At 43.5% G+C, this 21,409-nt stretch overlaps 1 protein-coding gene across 4 annotated transcripts in view; it reads left to right on the forward strand.

The window, feature by feature from the left end:
* Positions 1–21,409, forward strand: part of Myh10 (myosin heavy chain 10) — a 131,863-nt gene that overhangs the window by 37,890 nt on the left and 72,564 nt on the right. For 2 of the 4 annotated variants that reach the window (XM_057775512.1, XM_057775514.1), the window contains exons 4-6: positions 4,112–4,139; positions 16,798–16,900; positions 17,462–17,491. In XM_057775512.1, the coding sequence (XP_057631495.1) occupies positions 4,112–4,139; positions 16,798–16,900; positions 17,462–17,491 (161 nt within the window). The remainder of the gene's footprint in view (positions 1–4,111; positions 4,140–16,797; positions 16,901–17,461; positions 17,492–21,409) is intronic. The other 2 variants (XM_057775513.1, XM_057775515.1) reach the window with 1 other exon arrangement.

Below are 21,409 nucleotides of genomic sequence, written 5' to 3' on the forward strand. Positions count from 1 at the left end.
TACAGAGTGAGTTCCAGGACTGGCTCCAAAACTACAGAGAAACCATGGGGGGGAGGTTGTGTGTTTATTTATGAGATAAATGATTTCTATTACACTTTTTCTTTCAGGTTTAGCATTTGGCTAAAGTAACCCTTGCCTCTTAGAGTAGGCTAGGAACCATTTCTCCCTCTTCGTTTCCTGAAGAATGTAAAAGTTGATGTTATGTCAATCATAAATATTTCATAAAATTCACTTTTTCATGGGAAGGATTTTAATTATACAGTCAATTTCTTCAATAGTTATAATAGGGCTCTTTGGATTACTGGGGTTTTTTTGTTTGTTTGTTTTTGTTTTTTAAGTAAGGTCCCCCACCCTGTGTTATTTTCTGTTCTTTTCATTTCCTCTCTTGGGGTTTCATTTGCTCTTCCTACAGTGGGGACTGAGATTGTTGATTTTAACATTCCCACTGCTGAGCGTGCGGTTTGTCAGTGATACTAAGTGCCTTCTCCTGTGGTTTTTGGAAGGCACTGTGGAAAACGCTACGCTTGCTGCATTTGAGCTGGCACACATCTCCTATTAGAAGACTAGTTTGATTTTTTGAACTAAATGTTCTTCATCATAAATGTCACTGTCTGAATAAATGTATAGGTTTCCAGGCTTTGTGCACTGTCATAGTGCTTCTCCTGGTACTTCAAGGGGTGGAGGGGTGACACGGAACCCAGGTGAGGGGACAGTGTCTTAGAGTTAGAAGGCTCTTGGAAGGTTCTCAGGCCCATTCCCCCTTTTTACTGTCCTGACCCCCCTCAAGTCTTTTTCTTTCCCCCAGACAGAGTCTTTTGAAGTAGTTTTAGAAGAGAGAAACCGGGGGGTGAAAATTAATTCAAGGTCAGAGACAGTGGAACAGATGAGTCTGGGTGGAAGAGAGTTCGTTGTTGCTGTTGGAGGGATGAGTGTCCGTCGTGGTGGGCACTATTGTGGATGAGTGTCCGTCATTGTAGGCACTATTTTGGAGCGCTTCAGTTCCGGACAATGGTAGGGTTGTGTGTACATCTGGGGGGTAGCTTTTACGAATACACTAGGAAGCTATTTTATTTGGTTACTTTTTTTGCGTGCATTTTGGTGGTTTTTTTTTTTTTTAATTCCTTATACCCCCCCCCCCCCCCGCGCTTTTTCTCTTCTTTTTTCTACTGATTGTTGAATTCTTGAGTTTAGGGCTCTCAAGCATGCTAGACAAACACAGTTCCACTGAGCTACACCCCTTACCCAGTGTTTTAGTTTCTTTAATGTGGGGGGAAAATACCCATTCTCAAGAAAAAACTTGGTATCATAGTGTTATGTAGAAATTGCTCAGGCCAGGAGAGCTCAAGGGTTTGAAGGTTCATACATTGAGTGAGCCTAGCCTGTTGATGCACACCTTTAATCCTAGCAGGAAAGCAGAAACAGGCAGATCTCTGTGAGTTTGAGGCTAACCTGATCTACATAGAGCATTCCAGGACAGCCAAAGCAACGTGGAAAGACACTGTCTCAAAAACAAAACAAAACAGTAGATTAGCAGGCTTGGTGAACCATGCTTCTGTTCTGTTTGTCTTGCAAGTCATCTTTAATTCTTTTGTCATAGACTTCCTCACATTTTCCCATGATCCCGTCTTCCTTCTTCTAGACTTTTAAAACATTAGAGATCTAAGTAGAAGTAGAAAGGAAACACTCGGAAAAGCATGACTTCATAGGCGAAGAGACAGCAAGGAGCAATGGTCACCAGACAGGTGGAACAAGCTAGGCCTAGAACAAAGATCAGAGGTCCACCATCTCTCCAGCACCAGCATGGTGCACAACACTAGATTTCTTCCAGTGGTTTTTTTTATTAAAAGCCCAATGGCCTGTCAAGGCTGGTAATGCCCAGAATAAAAGCTGCACGTCTTAGATCTCAAGCAGTGGTTTCTAGTGGGGAGCCAATGGCAGTACTATGTGTCTGCTCCAGTCTACGCCTCTAGGAAGGAAGTAGTGAGGAGCCTGAGGGAGGGTGTTGAAAAGGTTTCCTATAGGGGATAGAAATGCATTGAATAAGCAGAGCTTCACAGAGAGATACCTGCGTCATTGTGGAGCTAAGGAGAACACATGGAAGGAGAGGCCGCATGGGAGCAGACACTGAGTCTCTACTGTGAATGCTGCGTGTAGCAGCCAGGGTGAAGGCTAACATTGCCGTTAGATGATAGTAAGAATTAATTATTGGGCCAGGCATGATGGTTCACACACGTGTAGTTCTGGTACCCAAGAGGTGACTACAAGAGAATCACAAGTTCAGGACCAGCTTAGTAACTGCCTCTACAGTTAAAACAAAAGCAACAAACACAAAGTAATGGGAGTGAGGTATAGAGAATTATGGGAATGTAGGATAGAAGAAATCATTTTTAAAGTTCTATAGTGCACTAGGGTGACCGAGGTTGACTATTATTGGTAGATTACAGAATAGCTAATAGACAAGATTTTGAATGTTTCCAATATAAAGCAATGGTAGCTGTCTGAGTTGATGGATATACCCGTCGCCCCAATCATATGCTATATACGTACATTGAAATGTCACATTGTATTTCATATATATGTACATTTGTGTGTGTGGATAGATAGATAGATAGATAGATAGATAGATAGATAGATAGATAGATAGATAGATAGATATAGATATAGATATCCTATTTTAAAAAATAGTCCTGAGCCAAGCGGGTGAATAGCACACTCCTTTAATCCCAGAACTTGGGAGACAGAGGCAGGTAGATCTCTGTCAATTCAAGGCCAGCTTGGTTGACATAGAGAATTTCGAGAACTAAAACTACTTCAAAAGACTCTGTCTTGGGGGAAAGAAAAAGACTTGAGGGGGGCCAGGACAGTAACATATTCTTTCTGTAACTTAGTTAAAATATAGAATATATGGACAGATTTGTTTTGTGTATTGGGTACCTGGTGACATCTACCAGGGGAACAGTGAGCAATAAAGTAGCTTCCTCTCCCAGGACCTGTGGCCACACTGCCCCTAAAGCAGCGCGAGTGTTCAGCTCGGTGAAGAACACAGTAGCTGGGTGCAGTTCAGTTGTTGAGTGCTTGTCTGAATGCTTAAATCATTAAATCACTTTGAAATATTAAAACTGGATAATTGTTAAACCATACTAGGTCACATTCTCTGGGGTAACAAGGACTCAGAGAGGAAAACACCTCTTCCTGGGTGATGTCATGATAGGATTAGGATGCTGTCGTGTATTCCTTTGTTATATTTGGGATCTGTTAGCCAGCCTCTTGTCACCATTACAGGTACCCAAGAAAACCGGTGTAAGGGAGAAATGATTCCTTTAGTTCACATTTCAGTGGCCTCTCTCTGTGATTGGCCGATCCTGCTGTTGTAGGCCAGAGGTGAAGCCACATCATGACAGGGAGCCTAGGGGCAAAGCAGAGAGAGAAGCAGCTAGGGACCAGGCGTTTCTCTCCAGGAAGTACATCCAGGCACCCACTTTCCCAACTAGGCCCTACTTGCCAATAATGCTGTCATATTATGAGTCTGTCAAAGGATTAATCCATTGACAAGATTAGAACCCAGAGGACCTAGTCACTTCCCCAAGGCCAATCAGGTGGCAACTGAAACCCAACACATGAGCCTTCAGGGACCTTCCCAGATTCTGGCTGTAACAGGTACAGGTGTATGGAAGGCACATGCCTATAATACCAGCACTTAGAAGGTCAGAAGTCTAGGGGTATCCTCCATTACACAGCAAGTTCACATAACAAGTTCAAGGCCAGCCAGGGTTATATGAGACCATGTCTCAGAACAACAAAAACCAGGTATAATTTGACTTGAGACTCTGGTTAAGCCTCATATAAACTGTTCTCACTAGCAGTGGGTATTGTTGACACCAGAAAAGTGTTTTCCTGTCTGAGTCCTTGTTACTCCAGAGAATGTGACCACAGTGGGAGACGGGTTAACTTAAATAGGTTTAGGACTATGTGTGGACCAACTGTGGCAGTTGGCTTTTACTTGAGAGGACAATTACTAGTATTTTATAATCTATTATTGCAACTTTATTATATGATACATTATAAAATCAGGCAAATGGTCACTTTTTGTTTGTTTTATTCTGTTTTATAGATCGTGAGGACCAGTCAATTCTTTGCACGTAAGTAAACGTTGAATATTCAGAATTGATTCTGATTCTTTTTGTAAGTCGAGAGGGAGGGAGTTGAGCAAGGGTGTGATTTAAAAGTTGCAGTTCTTCTCAGGCTAAGAATATACAGGATACTCACATCTGCTGTTACTGCTTGGCTGCCAGACAAGACTTCTCACATTCCATAAGTTAACTCTGTGCAATTTACCTCTTTAGTTTGTATGTCTAAGTATAGGCTGGCCGGAGAGTTCAGCAGGATGTTCTTTTTACTCACTAATATTTATCAATCATCTCGTGCCACTGGATAGAACAGTACTCAGGGCAGGTGATGATTTACTGTGCACACTGGAAAGATGGTTTTGGCTGTAGCGTGGACCTTGGGCTTGAGGAGATCAGTAAGGCATCTATGGTAACAGAGGCAAGGAGATGGTCGTTAACCTACAAAGAAGCAGTTAAGTTTAAGTGCTGTTCAGTTTAGGAGCCAGGTTTATTGGAACTTGGTTTATGTGCTCAAGAAAATTAGTAGATCTGTTGATAGAATTAGGCTGTCTTCTTCCATGAGACTGGGAAGGGAGCACACTCGAGTGGGAGACACCAAGCTTGGTTTAGGCCACATTGCTGGCGGTGTCTATGCCCATCCATTAGTGTGGAAGTGCACTCAGGAGAGAGATCTGTGCTGAAAAGACAGAACTGAGAGACTACAGCATGGATGGCGGAAGCTGCCTACTGTATATGGATGCCGTGGGACAGCCAGCGCTCAGGAGATAAATAGACTACAGCATGGATGGCGGAAGCTGCCTACTGTATCTGGATGCCCTGGGACAGCCAGCGCTCAGGAGATAAATAGAGAAAGAAGAGCTGCAAAGTCCAGAATGACCTAAGGGATGGTGGCATTGCTAGGGGACAGGGGCCTTTCCAGAAAGGGGACGAGCTTAGCGCTCTGCTGCTTTCTGATACTGAGGGAGCTGAGCAGAAACCATAGAAGATGGAGGATGTTAAAATGGCCTGAGTGATGGGGTGGGAAGGGCCTGGAAGTCAGACTGGAGCGGAGAGAAAAAGAGACGAGAGAAAAACAAACAAGCAGAAAACCAAGATGCACTGTTTCTCAGATCAAAAATGTGAACGGAACAATGGCTAACAGTGAGAGATCAGCAGAGGGTTTTTATCTCATTGGTACTTCTAATGTGGCCAAGACGAGATGCAGCTGAAGGAGAGGGTGTTATCCAGAGTAGCAGAAGGAAGGAGAAGTTGGTAGGACCAGAAGTCACAGCTCTCCTATGGTGGTGTCCACAGTCCCAATGAAGGCCCATGGGGACGGAACTGGGAATTAAGAACACTATCCTGTGTTGCTCTCCCCGTCTCCTTTTTTGTTTTTGTTTTTGTTTTTGTTTTTGTTTTTCGAGACAGCCCTGGCTACCTTCGTAGACCAGGCTGGCCTCAACTCAGAGATCTGCCTGCCTCTGCCTTTTTGGGGGGTGGTGGGATGGGGAGGAAGGAATAGAAAGTTTGATGTTTAGTATTGGTGAAGAGAGAGCTGTGAGAGAAGGAGAGTCTGCTTTGTATGAACTCTCTTCTAGCATCAGTTAGCCTCAAGGAGCTACATAAAGAACTCTCCCTTGAGGCCTCCTGACGCAGCAGCATGGTCAGTCCTGTGAGATGATTGGCACTTGCTTGCCCCCTCATAGTACAAACCTGACCACCTGAGTTTGATCCCTGGAACTCACATAAAGGTAGAAAGATGGAGGAAGAGAACCAACGACATGAACTGTCTTTGTCCTCCACACGTGCCCCTTGGCACACACACCCATACAGTTAACCCACACAAATCATAAATAAAATAAAAATAATAATTTAAAGAGCTCAGTGCGGTTGCATGGTTCTGCAGGCTTCCCAGCAACTGTTGGAGGTCTCACTCGGGGTTCACTCCTGCCTCCATAGCTAGCTGTAGGTAGCTGGCCAACTGCTGGACTGGGTGCCTTGGCTTCTCTCTGGTGTCCTCTCATGTTGGCTTTAATGGGACAGCTGTATTCCAAAAGTAGCCAGAGGTACACACTCAGATTTCTGCTGTGTCCCTCTCCAAGCCAAACACAACCATGGCCTGAGTCCACCTGGGAACCACTACAGAGTGAAGTCTGAAGCAACGAACCATCGCTGTGGTCCACACTCCTAGGGTGCTGGTGTAAAAACATCTAGCCAAGAAGAGGTGGCAAACTCGGTTTCCTCTTACATTGAATTGTTTGGAATTCAGATGACTTTACTTTCTTTCCTATTACTGGGAGTTGAACCAAAGGGCCTTGTGATGATGGGCACTCTACCTCTGAGATATAGCACAGCTCTCTTTTTATTTTGAGACAAGTTCTCACTAAGTTTCCCAGGCTGGTCTTGAAGCTGCAATCCTCCTGCCTCTGCCTCACAAGAAGTTGAGATTATAGGCTGTGCCACTAGGCTCAACTGTATGACCTTTCTGATGAAAACCTTTGAAAGTATCTGAGAGCAACAGACCTCTTAGGAGGGAATGGCTGCTGTCAGCAGAATGAAAGGCTGGTGGCCTCTGATCTTTGCTTGCCTAAATGGCCATCACAGCTATTAGCACTTGTAACTAGATGGCAGCATCATTTAGAGTGGGCTTATCATCAGTCAGAGACTTGTGCTCATAACCTAGTCTCCTGGCAGCTGAGTTGTCTCTGCTTGGCTCAAGTAGCAGCCATTAAAAACAATGTTTGCTTTCTTTCCCGTTCCTTTTTCATTTTAAAGTTCATTAAAAATTCATTATAAAGAACTTAAAAAAATTCACACAGTAAAATTAACCAAACGCAAAGTCTGTCCATCGCCTCAGTGAGCTTCTGTACAGTTAAAGCAGCCGTTCTGATCTGCCCAGCTCAGTGAGCTTCTGTTAGAACAGCCACTCTGAAGCTGTGGAGGGTCACACTGCATTTCACAGTTTCTCTATCTAATATATTTGTATACATTTGTCCAAAAGTAAAAAATCTGGGACAGGGTTAAAACTGGAGAAACAACTAACTTTATATTCTCTTTCATGATTCAGGTGGTAAGAGCGGAACCCAGTCTATTTCAAATTGTTATTTTCTCTCAATGTTTTACCACTAATATTCCCAGACCTAGAGCAAAGTTGAAAGAACTATAGTGAACACCCACATACACTCCAGCCAGACTCTGCCATCTATTTTACTATAGTTGGTTTATCGTATTTGTCTGTCTGTTCTTCCTCTATATACCATCAATCCATCTTTCTGTTTATGTTGGAAAGAGAGTGGTCTGAGGCTTGCATATTTATTGAAAGGGTCAGATAAATAGGGAAAAAGGAGAAACCTTGCTTACACATAAAATAATGGTCAATGATGATAAATTGTTTTTGGTCAGCTCGACTCCTAGACATATCTGGGAAGAGAGCCTAGCCTGCCTTTTTATCACTACCATTTATTTGTTTACTTATTTGGGGTGTGTTTAGTGTGTATGTGTGGTGAGCAGAGGATGACTGGAGGGAACTGTTCTGTCTACTTGTGGGTCCAGGCACTGAAGCTCTGGTCCTAAGGCTTGGCATCTAGTACCAGTTGAGCCATCTCTGCAGCCCGGGAAGAGAAAATGCCAGTAGGCAAGTCTGTGGGGTATTGTATTAATTAGTGATTACTATGGGAGGAGCCAGCTCACTGTGGGTGGTGTCTCCTGGGCTAAATGAAAACGCAGGCTGAGCGAGCCCTGAGGAGCAAGTGAGTAAGCACTGTTCCTTTGTGCACCCTGCTTCAGCTCCTGCCTTCAGGTCCCTGCCCTTGCCCGAGTTTCTGCCCAGACGTCTCTCTGTGATGGAGTGTTACTTAGGAGTTTAAGATGAAATAAGCCCTCTTCTCCCCAAGTTGAATTTGGTCAGTTTTTTAGCACAGCAATAGAAACCTGCAGAAGCTGTCTGAAAGAGCATACCCTTAAAAAAAAACCTTGTTTTATATATACACACATATATGCATTGGTATCTTGGTATCATGCTGGCATGTATGTCTCTTTGAGGGTGTTGGATCTCCTGGAGCTGGAGTTACAGACAGCTGTGAGCTGCCATGTGGGTGCAGGAAATTGAACTCAGGTTCTCTGGAAAAGCAACCAGTGCTCTGAACCACTGAGTCATCTCTGTAGCCCCTTGAAAGATCATATTCTAACCTTAACTGTAAGCGTGTGGAGGAGGTAGGCTCCAGTTGGAGCCTGAGGATTAGTGCAGCTTTTCCCTGGGAGAGGCTCAAGGGCAACTGACATACAGAGGCCTTCCCTGCCGAAGGTTAGGCAGCGTTTGTTTTGATGGCTGCCGGTTGTTTAGCTATGTAGTTTAAAGTAGTTTTCTCTTATTTAGTAAGCCATATTTCCCTTCATGTACTGATTATTTCTCCCTGTTTTGGTATATAGATAGTATTATTTAAGGTCCAATGTTTTCATTCTTTCTTTTGGAGCAAAGTCCATGTAATGGGGTCCACACATCCTAAGTGTAGTTTTTGCTGAGTCATTCAGTACCCCTATCAGGACACAGAAGACAGTGCTGTCACCCCAGAAAGGTCCTTCCCCTGTCCTAGTACATGTTCACCACAGCCTTTTGTTTGTTTTTGGACACCACAATTGTGATATATAATAGCCTTTATATTTATAAGTAATGTTGTAAACCAAAAAACAGGTTTAATAGTCTGTGTTCCTTAGTGCTTTTGAAAATTCAAGTAAAGAAAAAACGAAAAAAAAGAAAATCCAAGTAAAGTATTCCAAAAGTGTGTTCACATCTTCCTTACATTGGTTCATAGCCAAGCGAAAGTTTTCTATATGCAAATAACTAGTCAATTTTATGAGAAAGTTATTTGTGTTCATTATTTAGTAATTATTTTATACTAAGTACCAAAAATAGGAGCAATATGGGGTTTTTTTTTTTTTTGGTTTTTTTGGTTTTTCGAGACAGGGTTTCTCTGTGGTTTTGGAGCCTGTCCTGGCACTAGCTCTTGTAGACCAGGCTGGTCTCGAACTCACAGAGATCCGCCTGCCTCTGCCTCCCAAGTGCTGGGATTAAAGGCGTGCGCCACCACCGCCCCGGCTTGGGTTTTGTTTTTGTAAGTAATAGTTTACATAGGGCTCAAAAGATAGCTCAGCATTAAGAGCTCTGGCCCCTCTTCTAGAGACTTGGATTGGCTTCCCAGCATCCACATGGCTGTTTTGCAGACCTCTTCTGGGTTCCCGGACAAGCATGTGTGTGGTACACAGGCGTTACACAGGCATGCATGCAGGCAAAACACCCATACATATGTAATGAAAGCAAATACATAGAAAAGTATGTACATAGTTTGATAGTTTATCTTTAACTGTTACTTTTGTAGTCATTTAGTTTCTAATTTGCATTTCCTGCAAAGGCTGAACTTCCAGCTTATACCTGAACCTCTGCTGCCCACACTCCCCGGTTGAGCTCTGAAGACTACCCTATAGTGTGAGCCTGCAGACCCACTGCTGCTCATTGTGAGGACACACCAGGCACATCTTTGATCTTCAGATTCCACCGCTGAACTGAAAGGGGAAGTGTAGCCCTCCTGGTGACTCTCCATAGTGTTAGTATTAAGACTGATAAAGCAGTTACTCCTAGTCCTGTCTTTAGAGAACACTGACCTTTATGTGATTTTAGATAAGCTGATTGCCCCAAATTTCTTTTCCTTGCAAATATATTTTAGTGTAGTGTAATGATTGTCTCCAGTCAAGATGTGACATTTATGGTTTGGGTTGGTTTTTGTAAAGCAGTTATCTGCCATATACAAATATCCAGAGTTGAGTCCTGTATTGAGTGCAGTTGGTTGTTGTTAAGAGTGGCATGCCTTAAAGTTTTGGTTTTTTTTTTGGTTTTTTTTTTGTTTTTTTTTGTTTTTTTTTTTTTTGGTTTTTCGAGACAGGGTTTCTCTGTGGCTTTGGAGCCTGTCCTGGAACCAGCTTTGTAGACCAGGCTGGTCTCGAACTCACAGAGATCCGCCTGCCTCTGCCTCCCAAGTGCTGGGATTAAAGGCGTGCACCACCACCGCCCGGCTTAAAGTTTTGAGATAAACAAATGGATAGAATTGATTGAGCGTGAGCTGAGGGTGTAGCTCTCTTGGTTGAGTGCTCACCCAGAGTGGACAAATGATCTGGTTCTGATACCCAGCACCACATAAGCCAGGGCACACCCGGAATCTGAGTAGTGTAGAGGTAGGTTCAAAAAACTTCCCAATAGTTTTAAGTTTTTTTCAGTGTGTGTGGGTATGCCTATGTGTGTGCCTAGGCACCACTTGTGTGCCTAGTGCCCATGGAGATCTGAAGATGGCATCCGATACCCTGGAACTGGAGTTTTAGACATTTGTGAGCCACCCTGTAGGTGCTGGGAATTGAACCCCTGTCCTTTGGAAGAGCAGTCAGTGGTCTTTCCCAGGAATCATCTCTCTAGCCCTCCTTTGAAGCATGATTAATAACAACTCAGAGAAATTTGGCTTCAGCCTGAAGATCCAAAAAGCAAAGCAGCCATCCACTGTCTCTTACCTCAACCTCAGTCCAAAATAGCGATCCTGCCTCTAGGATTCCCAGAGTGAGACTGTGTCTGAGAGCTGTCTCCTCCCATTTTATAATCCTCTCTAGTTCTGGGATTAAAGGAGTTCACCACTAACGACTGGTTTCTGTGCCAAACTAGTGTGGCTACTGGGATTAAAGGTGTGTGTTATTACTGTCTCACCTTGTAGGCACTGAATTCACATGATATACAGATAGATATACATGCAGGCAAAACTTAGACATAAAGTAAAAATAATCTTTAAAAGAAAGAAGAAATTGTACTTGAGTAAAATCCAAATAATTTACCATGAACTCCCAGAGTTCCTGGCATTTCCTGTGTCTACTTGATGGGCACAGGCTGCCCTTTTCTGCCTTCATCTTTAGCCAGCAGGTCCCAGAACACACCAAGTTCTTCTGTGCTGGCCGTCTTTGTACGTGTCTGTCCATCTGTCCGAATGCTTTCCCGTCTGGAGAAGGCTGACCCTTCTCCTCAGACTTCTCCTTTCAGTGTCTGTCTTCTTTCCTTCGGAAAATGCAGCATGGTTTGTAGTAATTTCTTTCCTAGTGTGTTCCCTCCCCTAAACTGGAGCTCCACAGGGACTCGACCTTGTTCACTGCCATCGTCTCTAGCACTTGGAAGAATGACTGGCCCTCAGAAGTTGATTCATAAGTGTTTGTGAATGGCTAAATAAAAGTATAAAAAGTCGTTATAGACCAGTAGTAGCCAGATGGCTAATATGGTGGTTGAAGGATATTAATGACAGGAACACTGAAACAAAACAAGCAGGGCCTTGCTTCACTCATTTAGTCCACGGCATCCTGAGGCCGGATCTGCGGCTGGATGCTGAGCTGCGGAAGGCAAATAAACCTCCCCCTTGCTGGTTTTGAATGAAAGAATTACCTGAGAGATAAAAATGACTATTTTCCTTAAAAGTCATGTTATGCTGATGCTATTTCTCTCAGAAGTCTGGCTGCTTTGGGTGGGGTGGGCAGCTGGGGTTTCGGGAAGGTGCAGCAAGCATAATGAAACAAAATTATTTGAAGTGTATCTATGAAATGAACTTCAGAGAATATTTTTCTTTTATCTTTTTGTTTTTCCAAAGAATGGTGCTAACGGTTGCTAGTTGTATTTCAGAAATCTCTGCGTTGTGGTGTGGATCACAAATAGACAATATATATGAGAAACAAGTAGGCGGGGGAAGATTACATCCGAGATTGCTGGAGACTCTAGATACAGGGATGTGAGCCAAGTCATCTGTGAGGGGGGATTATATTATCTCAAACTATATATTTTTTTAGGTTGAACAAAGATTCAGCTATAAAATCTGAAACTTTCCAAAGGTTGGAGGAAAATATAGATAGATTTAATAATACAAATTACATAAAATGAGAATTTAAAGGATGTAATATTCTCTATAATGGGCAGAAACCTTATTGAAAGTCTGGTAGTTTGAGTACCTAAGACTCAGAACCTCATAAGAGAAGACAAAGAGGTGGTCATGTGTGTGTGTGTGTGTGTGTGTGTGTGTGTGTGTGTGTGTGTAGGATTTATTAGAATGGCTTACAGGCTGTGGTCTGGCCAATCCAACAATGACTGTCTTCCAATGGAAAGGCCAAGAATCCAACGGGTCTCCCGTGTGTGCTGGAGACCTGAAGAAGTGGGTGTTCTAACACCAGTAAAGGGAGGCTTCAGCACCAGGGCCAATGAACTTGCCCGGGAGAGTGAGGACAGGGGGACAAAAGACAAAAGTTTTCCTTCCATGTCCTTTTTGTGGGCTGCCATGAGAAGGTGTAGCCAGACTTTGGGTGTGTCCGCTGACTGCAGATGATCCAGACTTAGGGTTGGTCTCCCACTTCAAATGATACGATCGAGAAAATCCCCCACAAGTGTGTCAAGCTGCTTGGGTTTTAGTTGATTCCAGATGCATGGAGTCAGGTTGACAACCGAGCTCAGCATCACAGGCAGCAAGTCAGAAAGTGGTTTGTTTCCGGAACTAGGAGGGAGCAGATCCATTGCCTCCATTTTTCAGAGTTAGAATACGGAAGCTCAGTGATTATTTTCCACTCCAGTCCTTCAGCTGGCCAATAAGATCCCTTTGCCCAGCCCTCTTGTGCTTGAGGCCGAGGTTAACCAGCTGCAGAGAGCTGGAGAGACAGTGCAGCTGGTAAGCCTGCTGGAAACTTGAGGTGTGGGCTGTTCCAATAATGTAGTTCAAATACAGGTTCCAGTTGCGGGGTTGGTGAAGATCTCCCAGTCAGTGGGTTGCCTTTTTGTCTTAGTGACAGTGTCCTTTGCTTTACAGAAGCTTCTCAGTCTCAGGAGGTCCCATTTATTCGATGATGCCCTTAATGTCTGTGCTGCTGGGGTTATACGTAGGAAGTGATCTCCTGTGCCCATGTGTTGTAGAGTACTTCCCACTTTCTCTTCTATCTGGTTCAGTGTGTTCGGACTGATATTGAGGTTTTTAATCCATTTGGACTTGAGTTGTGTGCATGGTGATAGATAGGGATCTATTTTCATTCTTCTGCAGATTGACATCCAGTTTTGCCAGCACAATTTGTTGAAGATGCTCTCTTTTTTCCATTGTATACTTTTAGCTCCTTTATCGAAAATCAGGTGTTCATAGGTTTGTGGGTTAAAGTCAGGGTCTTCTATTCGATTCCATTGGTTGACTTCCCTGTTTTTATGCCAATACCAAGCTGTTTTCAATACTGTAGCTCTGTCGCAACTGACAAAGGTCTGATCTCCAAAATATATAAAGAACTCAAGAAACTAGACCGTAAAAGGCTAATCAACACAATTATAAAATGGGGCACTGAGCTGAACAGAGAATTCTCAACAGAAGTTCAAATGGCCAAAAGACACTTAAGGTCATGCTCGACCTCCTTAGCGATCAGGGAAATGCAAATCAAGACAACTTTAAGATACCATCTTACACCTGTCAGAATGGCTAAAATAAAAAACACCAATGATAGCCTTTGCTGGAGAGGTTGTGGAGAAAGGGGTACACTCATCCATTGCTGGTGGGAATGCAAACTTGTGCAACCACTTTGGAAAGCAGTGTGGCGGTTTCTCAGGAAATTTGGGATCAACCTACCCCTGGACCCAGCAATACCACTCTTGGGAATATACCCAAGAGATGCCCTATCATACAACAAAAGTATATGCTCAACTATGTTCATAGCAGCATTGTTTGTAATAGCCAGAACCTAGAAACAACCTAGATGCCCTTCAATGGAACAATGGATGAAGAAAGTGTGGAATATATACATATTAGAGTACTACTCAGCAGTAAAAAACAATGACTTCTTGAATTTTGCATGCAAATGGATGGAAATAGAAAACACTATCCTGAGTGAGGTAAGCCAGACCCAAAAAGAGGAACATGGGATGTACTCACTCATATTTGGTTTCTAGCCATAAATAAAGGACATTGAGCCTATCACTCGTTATCCTAGAGAAACTAAATAAGAAGGTGAACCCAAAGAAAAACATATAGGCATCCTCCTGAATATTAACCTTTATCAGGCGATGAAAGGAGACAGAGGCAGAGACCCACATTGGAGCACCAGACAGAAATCTCAAGGTCCAAATCAGGAGCAGAAGGAGAGAGAGCACGAGCAAGGAACTCAGGACCGCGAGGGGTGCATGCACACACTGGGACAATGGGGATATTCTTTTGGGAACTCACCAAGGCCAATTGGCCTGGGTCTGAAAAAGCATGGGATAAAACCGGACTCCCTGAACATAGCGGACAATGAGGACTACTGAGAACTCAAGAACAATGGCAATGGGTTTTTGATCCTACTGCACGTACTGGCTTGGTGGGAGCCTAGGCAATTTGGATGCTCACCTTAATAGACCTGGATGGAGGTGGGGGGTCCTTGGACTTCCCACAGGGCAGGGAACCCTGATTGCTCTTCGGGCTGACGAGGGAGGGGGACTTGATTGGGGAAGGGGGAGGGAAATGGGAGGCGGTGGCGGGGAGGAGGCAGAAATCATAAATAAACAAACAAACAAACAAATAAATAAACAAACAAACAACTTGGGGAAGAAAGGGTTTATTTGGCTCCCATATCTGGAATCACAGTCCATTGAGGAAAACCAAGACAGGAACTCAAGCAAGGCAGGAACCGGAGGCAGGAGGTAATGCAGAGGCCATGGAGGGGTGCTGCTTACTAGCTTGCTCCTCATGACTTGCTCAGCCTGCTTTCTTAAAGGACGTAGGATCACCATCCCTGGAGTTGTTCCACTCAGAATGGGCTGGGTGCTCCCACATCAATCTCTTAAGAAAATGCCCGCCGGGCGATGGTGGCGCACGCCTTTAATCCCAGCACTCGGGAGGCAGAGACAGGCGGATCTCTGTGAGTTCGAGACCAGCCTGGTCTACAGAGCTAGTTCCAGGACAGGCTCCAAAGCCACAGAGAAACCCTGTCTCGAAAAAAAAAAAAAATGCCCTACAGCCCAGTTTTATAAAGGCATTTTTCCAATTGAGTTTCCCTCCTCTCGGATGACTATAGATTGTGTCAGAGTGAAATAAAACTAGCCAACACAGGGAGTTTGAAAATAATTAAAATTTTAACTTTCTTTAGGAAAAAAAAAAACAAATACAGGTTCCAAGCAGAGGAGTCAGGACTTGCTGGTAGAGTTGGTGGCAGGGTAAAGCACTTAGAGACTGCAGTTGAGTGCAGGCGAACTGAGTTTAAAATTTTAGTTAGAGATTAGATGTCTTGTTATAATTCAAATAAGTATATATATAACCTTGTATATATAATATATAAAGGTATATTTCATATAGTGCTTTTATATAATCATATGTATATATCATATATATTATTGCTCAATTTTCTGGAGACCTGAACTATTCTGAGCAGAAAGGTGAGAATCTGGGTGTTCCTAAGCACCCCAGAGGACTATCTTTACTTCAAGCTTAGTCCAGAATACTAAGCGTACTGTGTGAGGTTATGTGGGTTCAGACACAAACCAGCTCATGAGATCATGCAGTCAGGAGCCCTGTGTGAGAGGCCACTACCCTTGGGAAGGCTTTCTCAAGATGTGTGCAGTGCAGCACTGGTTCTGACCTGGGAGACTCTCAGTGCTTTGGGGTTGAGCACCAGAGACAAGCAAACATCCCAGGGCCTCCAGTTCCTTCAGGCTGCTCTCTACGAAGGCGTGTTTGGTGGTTTCTCTGTCGGTGGTAGGGTGTTTCTAATACAGTGGCTTTTGCTTTGTTTTTGTCTTCCACGATCATGATCATTCTAATAAATTTCTCTTTGCTTATGGAAGCTCTTACCCCCAGGAGCAGGAAAAATGTGTTTTGGAATTTTCCTTTGTTTCCCATGAGCACTCCCAGTGAATATTTATTTGGGCTAATTTAATACATTGTTTTGCTTTTTGAGACAGGGTTTCTCTGTGTAGTCCTGGCTGTCCTGGAACTTACTTTGTAAACTGGGCTGGCCTCAAACTCAGAGACCCACCTGCCTCTGTCTTCCTAGTATTGGAATTGATTAATGGCATAAGCCACCACGCCTGGCTTAATACCCTTTTCTAAAAATATAATCATTTTTAACAGTTTTAGTCAGGGTTGGTGATTAATCTTTTACTCCCACCACTTGGGAGGCTGAGGCAGAAGAATCACTGTAATTTCAAAAGAGTAGTTTACATTGTATGTTCCAGGCCAGCTAGACTGGGCTGCAGTAGGAGACTCTGTTACAAAAACCATGAAAACAAACACACACGAAAACAGGCTTGTGTGTGCCTATTGAAATAGTAGGAAAGATGAAAGACAGGTGCAAAAGTAAATCTTTTTTTTGCAACCCAGAGCTCATTGTCCAGTATGTATTTTATAAGAAAGATTACAATTTTTCAAGATGGTTCAGTGATGGTAGTGTTGATAGCCAGGTTAGCTCTAAGAATAAGGAGTTGATCATTTAAAAACACAGAAAAACAGGAGCAATACTTTCTTTTCTATTATTACTGTTGCCTGTGAGTTTTCTCCTGCTTTCTCTCACTCTTTTTTTTTTCTTTCCCTAATTCTTATTCTGTTCAGTTTCATTTTATCTATTGTAATTTTGGAACACATGTGCTCAACTTTCTTTTTAAAATAGCTGATGTTGATATTTCTTTTAGGGGTGAATCGGGTGCCGGGAAGACAGAGAATACAAAGAAAGTCATTCAGTACCTTGCCCATGTTGCTTCTTCACACAAAGGAAGAAAGGACCATAACATTCCTGTAAGTCTTTGCTCTGTTGTTTTTGTCTGCATTCGGCTCTTTTATAATATTAGATGCAAACCAGGAAAGCACAGCTGCTGCACCCACTGCTCTGGCTAGCAGCCCCCTGGCCACACACCCAGGACCCTCGCTTCTTCCAGTCGGGAGGAGCTAGGCACAGTACAAAGAAATTAACTAGGCTTTCTCACAAGGGAATTATGGCTATGGCTTGAGGCCCAATTTCTGGCAGAGATCGGTGTGAATGGTTATAAATTAATAGCAGTGCCTATGAAGATTTCTTATTTCCACCAAGTGAGTGTCTGTAAATGATTTTAGTGGTTCTTTCCGGACTACAGAATAATAGTCTGCGGCTGCTGCCTATAGCAGCTCTAGGGGTTGGGGGATCTGTGGGAAGAAACCATGGATGTTAAGGTAAAAACACAGAATATGGTGTCAGTGAACCTCTGATGTTTTGAGACACTGTAATAGTTGGTAAGCTTTCGTGTGCCAGCCAAACCATCTCCCGCTTCTTGTGGGCTTGTGCTTTGTGCTAACGTCTGCCTATCTGTTTGTAATGAGCAGCAGGACTCGCCTAAGCCAGTGAAGCCCCAGGCAAGTGATTTTCTTTCTGCTTCTCAGTCTTGAGTGCCTGCCCTGACTGCTGTCTTTAGAGCAAGCCTCTCCTAGAAACATGTAGCACTCTTGGTTCTAAGTGGAATCTTCTAAAACAAGATTTAATGCTGAAAATGTGTTGCTAGAGTCTTACTCTTTCACACAAAGCAGCATGCATTTGTGCTTTTTAGATGTGTGTTCTAGATAACCTGAATGTTTTCCCTTTATCATGACATTGAAATGCATGTTTATGAAGTCTTTAAAATTAAGATGTTTCATCAGTCATATTAGGTGGAACTGTCTTACTATTAGCAAGCACATGAAAACTTTGTTTTATGCTATACATTACATTTTAAATTGGGGGCACCTTGAAAGTTGTTCCTTTGTGGCAACTAAATTTCTAATAGGTTTTTATGGCATTTTATAATTTATGCCTATGTGTGTTTTAGCCCAAAAGCTTGCCTTGTTGTAGTTAATATCCTCAATAAATGAGAATGTTCTTTGTGCTGGGCAAGTAGTGGAGCAGTTATCAGCTGCCTGCCTTTTAGCCCCAGCATGCCCAACATTGGACAAACCACAAACGAGAGCCAGACTTCCTGCTTCCCAGGAGAGAGAGGACAGAACTGAGCCGGAGTCCTTGAAGAGCAGGACGTGGCTCTGGACCGGATTCTCACCTTGGCACAGCAATAGTTAGGTTTATGTCTTCCACAAGCAAAAGACAGTGATGTTGAGGCATATAATTGCTCTATTAATACATATAGAAAAGATCATGAATACCTGCATACCCAGAGAAACTATCACAGATGCTGAGACTCTCAAGCATCTTTCTTAACATATAAGGTGAGAAATTGTCCATCACTGGAACTCTGATATCTATGAAGGCCTGTGGTGGTCTTTTGTGACTTGCTGCAGCCCAGGTTAGCAATGTAGCTGGGAAGGGATAACACTTGAGTTATCATGAGGCAGCACGAACAAGAAACCTGTGCATTCAGAGTGCACGCTCTGTGGCCTTTAGGTCGGCACCAAGAGCACTAATGAGAGTGGTAACTATATAGGTTTTCCAGGTTCTCGGAAGCATGGGCACCATTGCCGTTTAGACTGTTTCGATGTTATTGTAAACTGGTACATCCCAGGTGTATGTGAGTAGCATGCCATACTTGGATGCCTCAGGAGTTCCAGTCCACCCTGGAAGCAAATTCTCCCCAAGGAGGAGGCTGCTGCTTTGGGCTGCGCTGTCCCTGCTGAGTTGCACATCTCTGCATGTTGGCTGTGTGCACAAACCGCAGGGCTGCCTTTCTACATTCATTGCTGCCTTTCGAGTCTGCAGTAGCTATGTGATGTTTAGAGACGTGCGAGCGTTGCTTCTCAGTTGTTCTGCAACCCCCAGAAAACGTGAGCTTATGCTCTGTACCTGAGCGGGATTGACTCCAGGCCCCGCTCTCTACCCTCCTCCTATGCCAAAACCGTCAGGTGCTCAGGTAGCATGTATAAAGTCGAGCCTGTGCAGTCCTCTTGTGTAATTTAAGGCACACTAGAGTACTTATAATCCCGGTTACAATATACACATACTGCATAAGCAGCTGTTGTGGAGATAAGGGGTGCTACCCCAACTCCCAATATTTTAGTTGCATTCTTGGTTAGATTTGTGGGGCAGAACCTGCAGAGGGCTGACTGTACCTTGCAACGTAGCTCTCTGTTTTAGCTCATTTTCTTCTCCATTCTCCTCCTTTATTCCACTGGTTTCTGAATTTACATGGAACTTTATTGGCCAAATATTGCAATACAATTCATTCTGTCCAGTTTGCCCACTTGCTTGCACAGCTCTGTACTTTTGCATATTCACAGTTACACAATATAGCATCCTCACCAGTGGAGGACATTTTCATTTTGTCTCCCCGCAAGAAACCCCGCTGTCCACTTGTCCACTAGCAGTAGTTACCTCCCGTTTCCTCCGGCGCTGGCAACCATCAGTCCACTCTCTGTTTCCTATGCATGAGCCTATTCTGGACATTGCACAGAATGGGAATTGTTTTCTGACTTCTTTCACTTGGGATAATGTTTTCAAGGTTTAACCTACACTGGATCATTAGAAGCAGAGCATCCTTTTCTATGGCCTAATAACGTTCTGTTGTATTAAATATGCCCCATCTTCCTTGTCCACGGAGTGGTTGGCAGATGTTTGGGTTGCTTCGCTTGGGCCATTTTGAACCCTTGGGTACTTGGTTCATTGGTCTTGAGCACTCACCTGGAGTGGCATTGCTGGGTCATGTGGAACCAGGAGAGCAAACACGAGTGTTTGTTTCTCTGTGTCCTCATCCACACTTGGCAAAGCGACGTCTGCCCTCTAGTATAACCACCAGGTGGTACGGCATGTCGCTTATGTTCTCCTTGAAAATACGAGTAAATAAAAGAAACACTGGTTTTCAAAATTCAAGTTACAAAAGTAAACTTCAGGCAAAGATTTATCTGTGAACTTTCAGATATGTTTTATAACGTAATTGAAAGTTATATTTGGCTTTCCGCCCTCGGTGCCACCCACCAGGCAGCTGCAAGCACAGTACCACTGCGGATTTTCTCCTCCTGGCAGGTTGCTCGGAGGCTTTCTGTGTCCATTGCCACTCCAAGACTCAGGATGGGGCATTTCAGAGTAGACCTGGAAAGTTTTAAAACTTTACCATTCACTAAGAATGATTCTTTCAAGCCCATGCACCTGCCTCTCAGCATCTTCAGACGACTGTGTCCTTCCTCGGGGACCTAAACTGCCTTGAAGCAAGTAAGGTGACACAACGATAGGGAAGCCAGAGCGTGTTGTCATGCAGCTTGCATTGGAATCTGATTTTCCACTGTGGCTGAGACCTCCTGCCCTCACCCTCCTGGTGGTCTGGAGCACTTGTGCTTGGCCCTGCAGAGTGCAACAGGTCCTTGCCCCATGACAGCTGCCGGCTGACCTGGAGTTTTGAAAGAATATTTACGCATTTCAAACTCATCTTTCCCAAGAGGATGTTGTATATATAGAATAAACACAAGGATATAGTTTTCATCATGATGATAAACTTAAAACAATATATAACTAAATACTTAGAATTTTGTAAATGATTTAAATGTTTTCCCCTGCATTTGTAGGAACGTTTCTTGATATCATATAGACTAGAAGCAAAGGTGAGTGCTTGCCTAGTTCTAGTGGGAATATAAATAGTCTCATTCCCTGTATGTAGTCTTTAGAAATAGGAGTACCATTTAACCTAATTAATTTCGTAACTATAAGACTGTGGTTATTAGTTTTATATTAGCTTCATGTAAGATCTTTACTTGATCTCGCTGATGTCTCAGATGTGTTAGGAGAAAACAACCCCATGCATGGATGGTACCATTAGGAAAGCCAGCAGAAGTGACACAGAATTCTTCTGGTCTGCATGTTGACTTTGGGGCCCTCAGCTCAGATCATAGGGTTGCCTTTGGCTCGCTCACTACCCATTTCCAGGCACTACTAGACTATTTTAGGGCTTATCTATGTCCACTCAAACATTTGCTGATACTGACATAAGGGAAAGGCATTGGTGAGAGCAATGTGACTCCAAGAATCCCTGTTGCCGGGCATAGGGAACCAGGATGCTGTACTTGATTCTCTTCCAAGTTGGGATGGCATCTTAAGATAGATTATCGATGTTTTAGCTATGACTTGGCAGGAAGGCACATGACTTTAAAGAATCTGTATTTCAGATCTCCATCTCACAGTAGGTGCTTTACTCACCGGAGCATCTGTGTCCCTAACAATTCTGCTTTCTAATCCCACAAATTGAACAGGATAGCAAGCAGTCTCCCTCCAAGCTGCATCCCCAGCCCATACCAGACGTTAGTACTAATATCTCTCAGTAATCAAAATTTGTTTAGGATTCCAGCCATCTTTAAGAAAATTTA

The sequence above is a fragment of the Chionomys nivalis genome, chromosome 7, assembly GCF_950005125.1.
Source record: "Chionomys nivalis chromosome 7, mChiNiv1.1, whole genome shotgun sequence".
Classification (NCBI taxonomy): Eukaryota; Metazoa; Chordata; class Mammalia; order Rodentia; family Cricetidae; genus Chionomys; species Chionomys nivalis.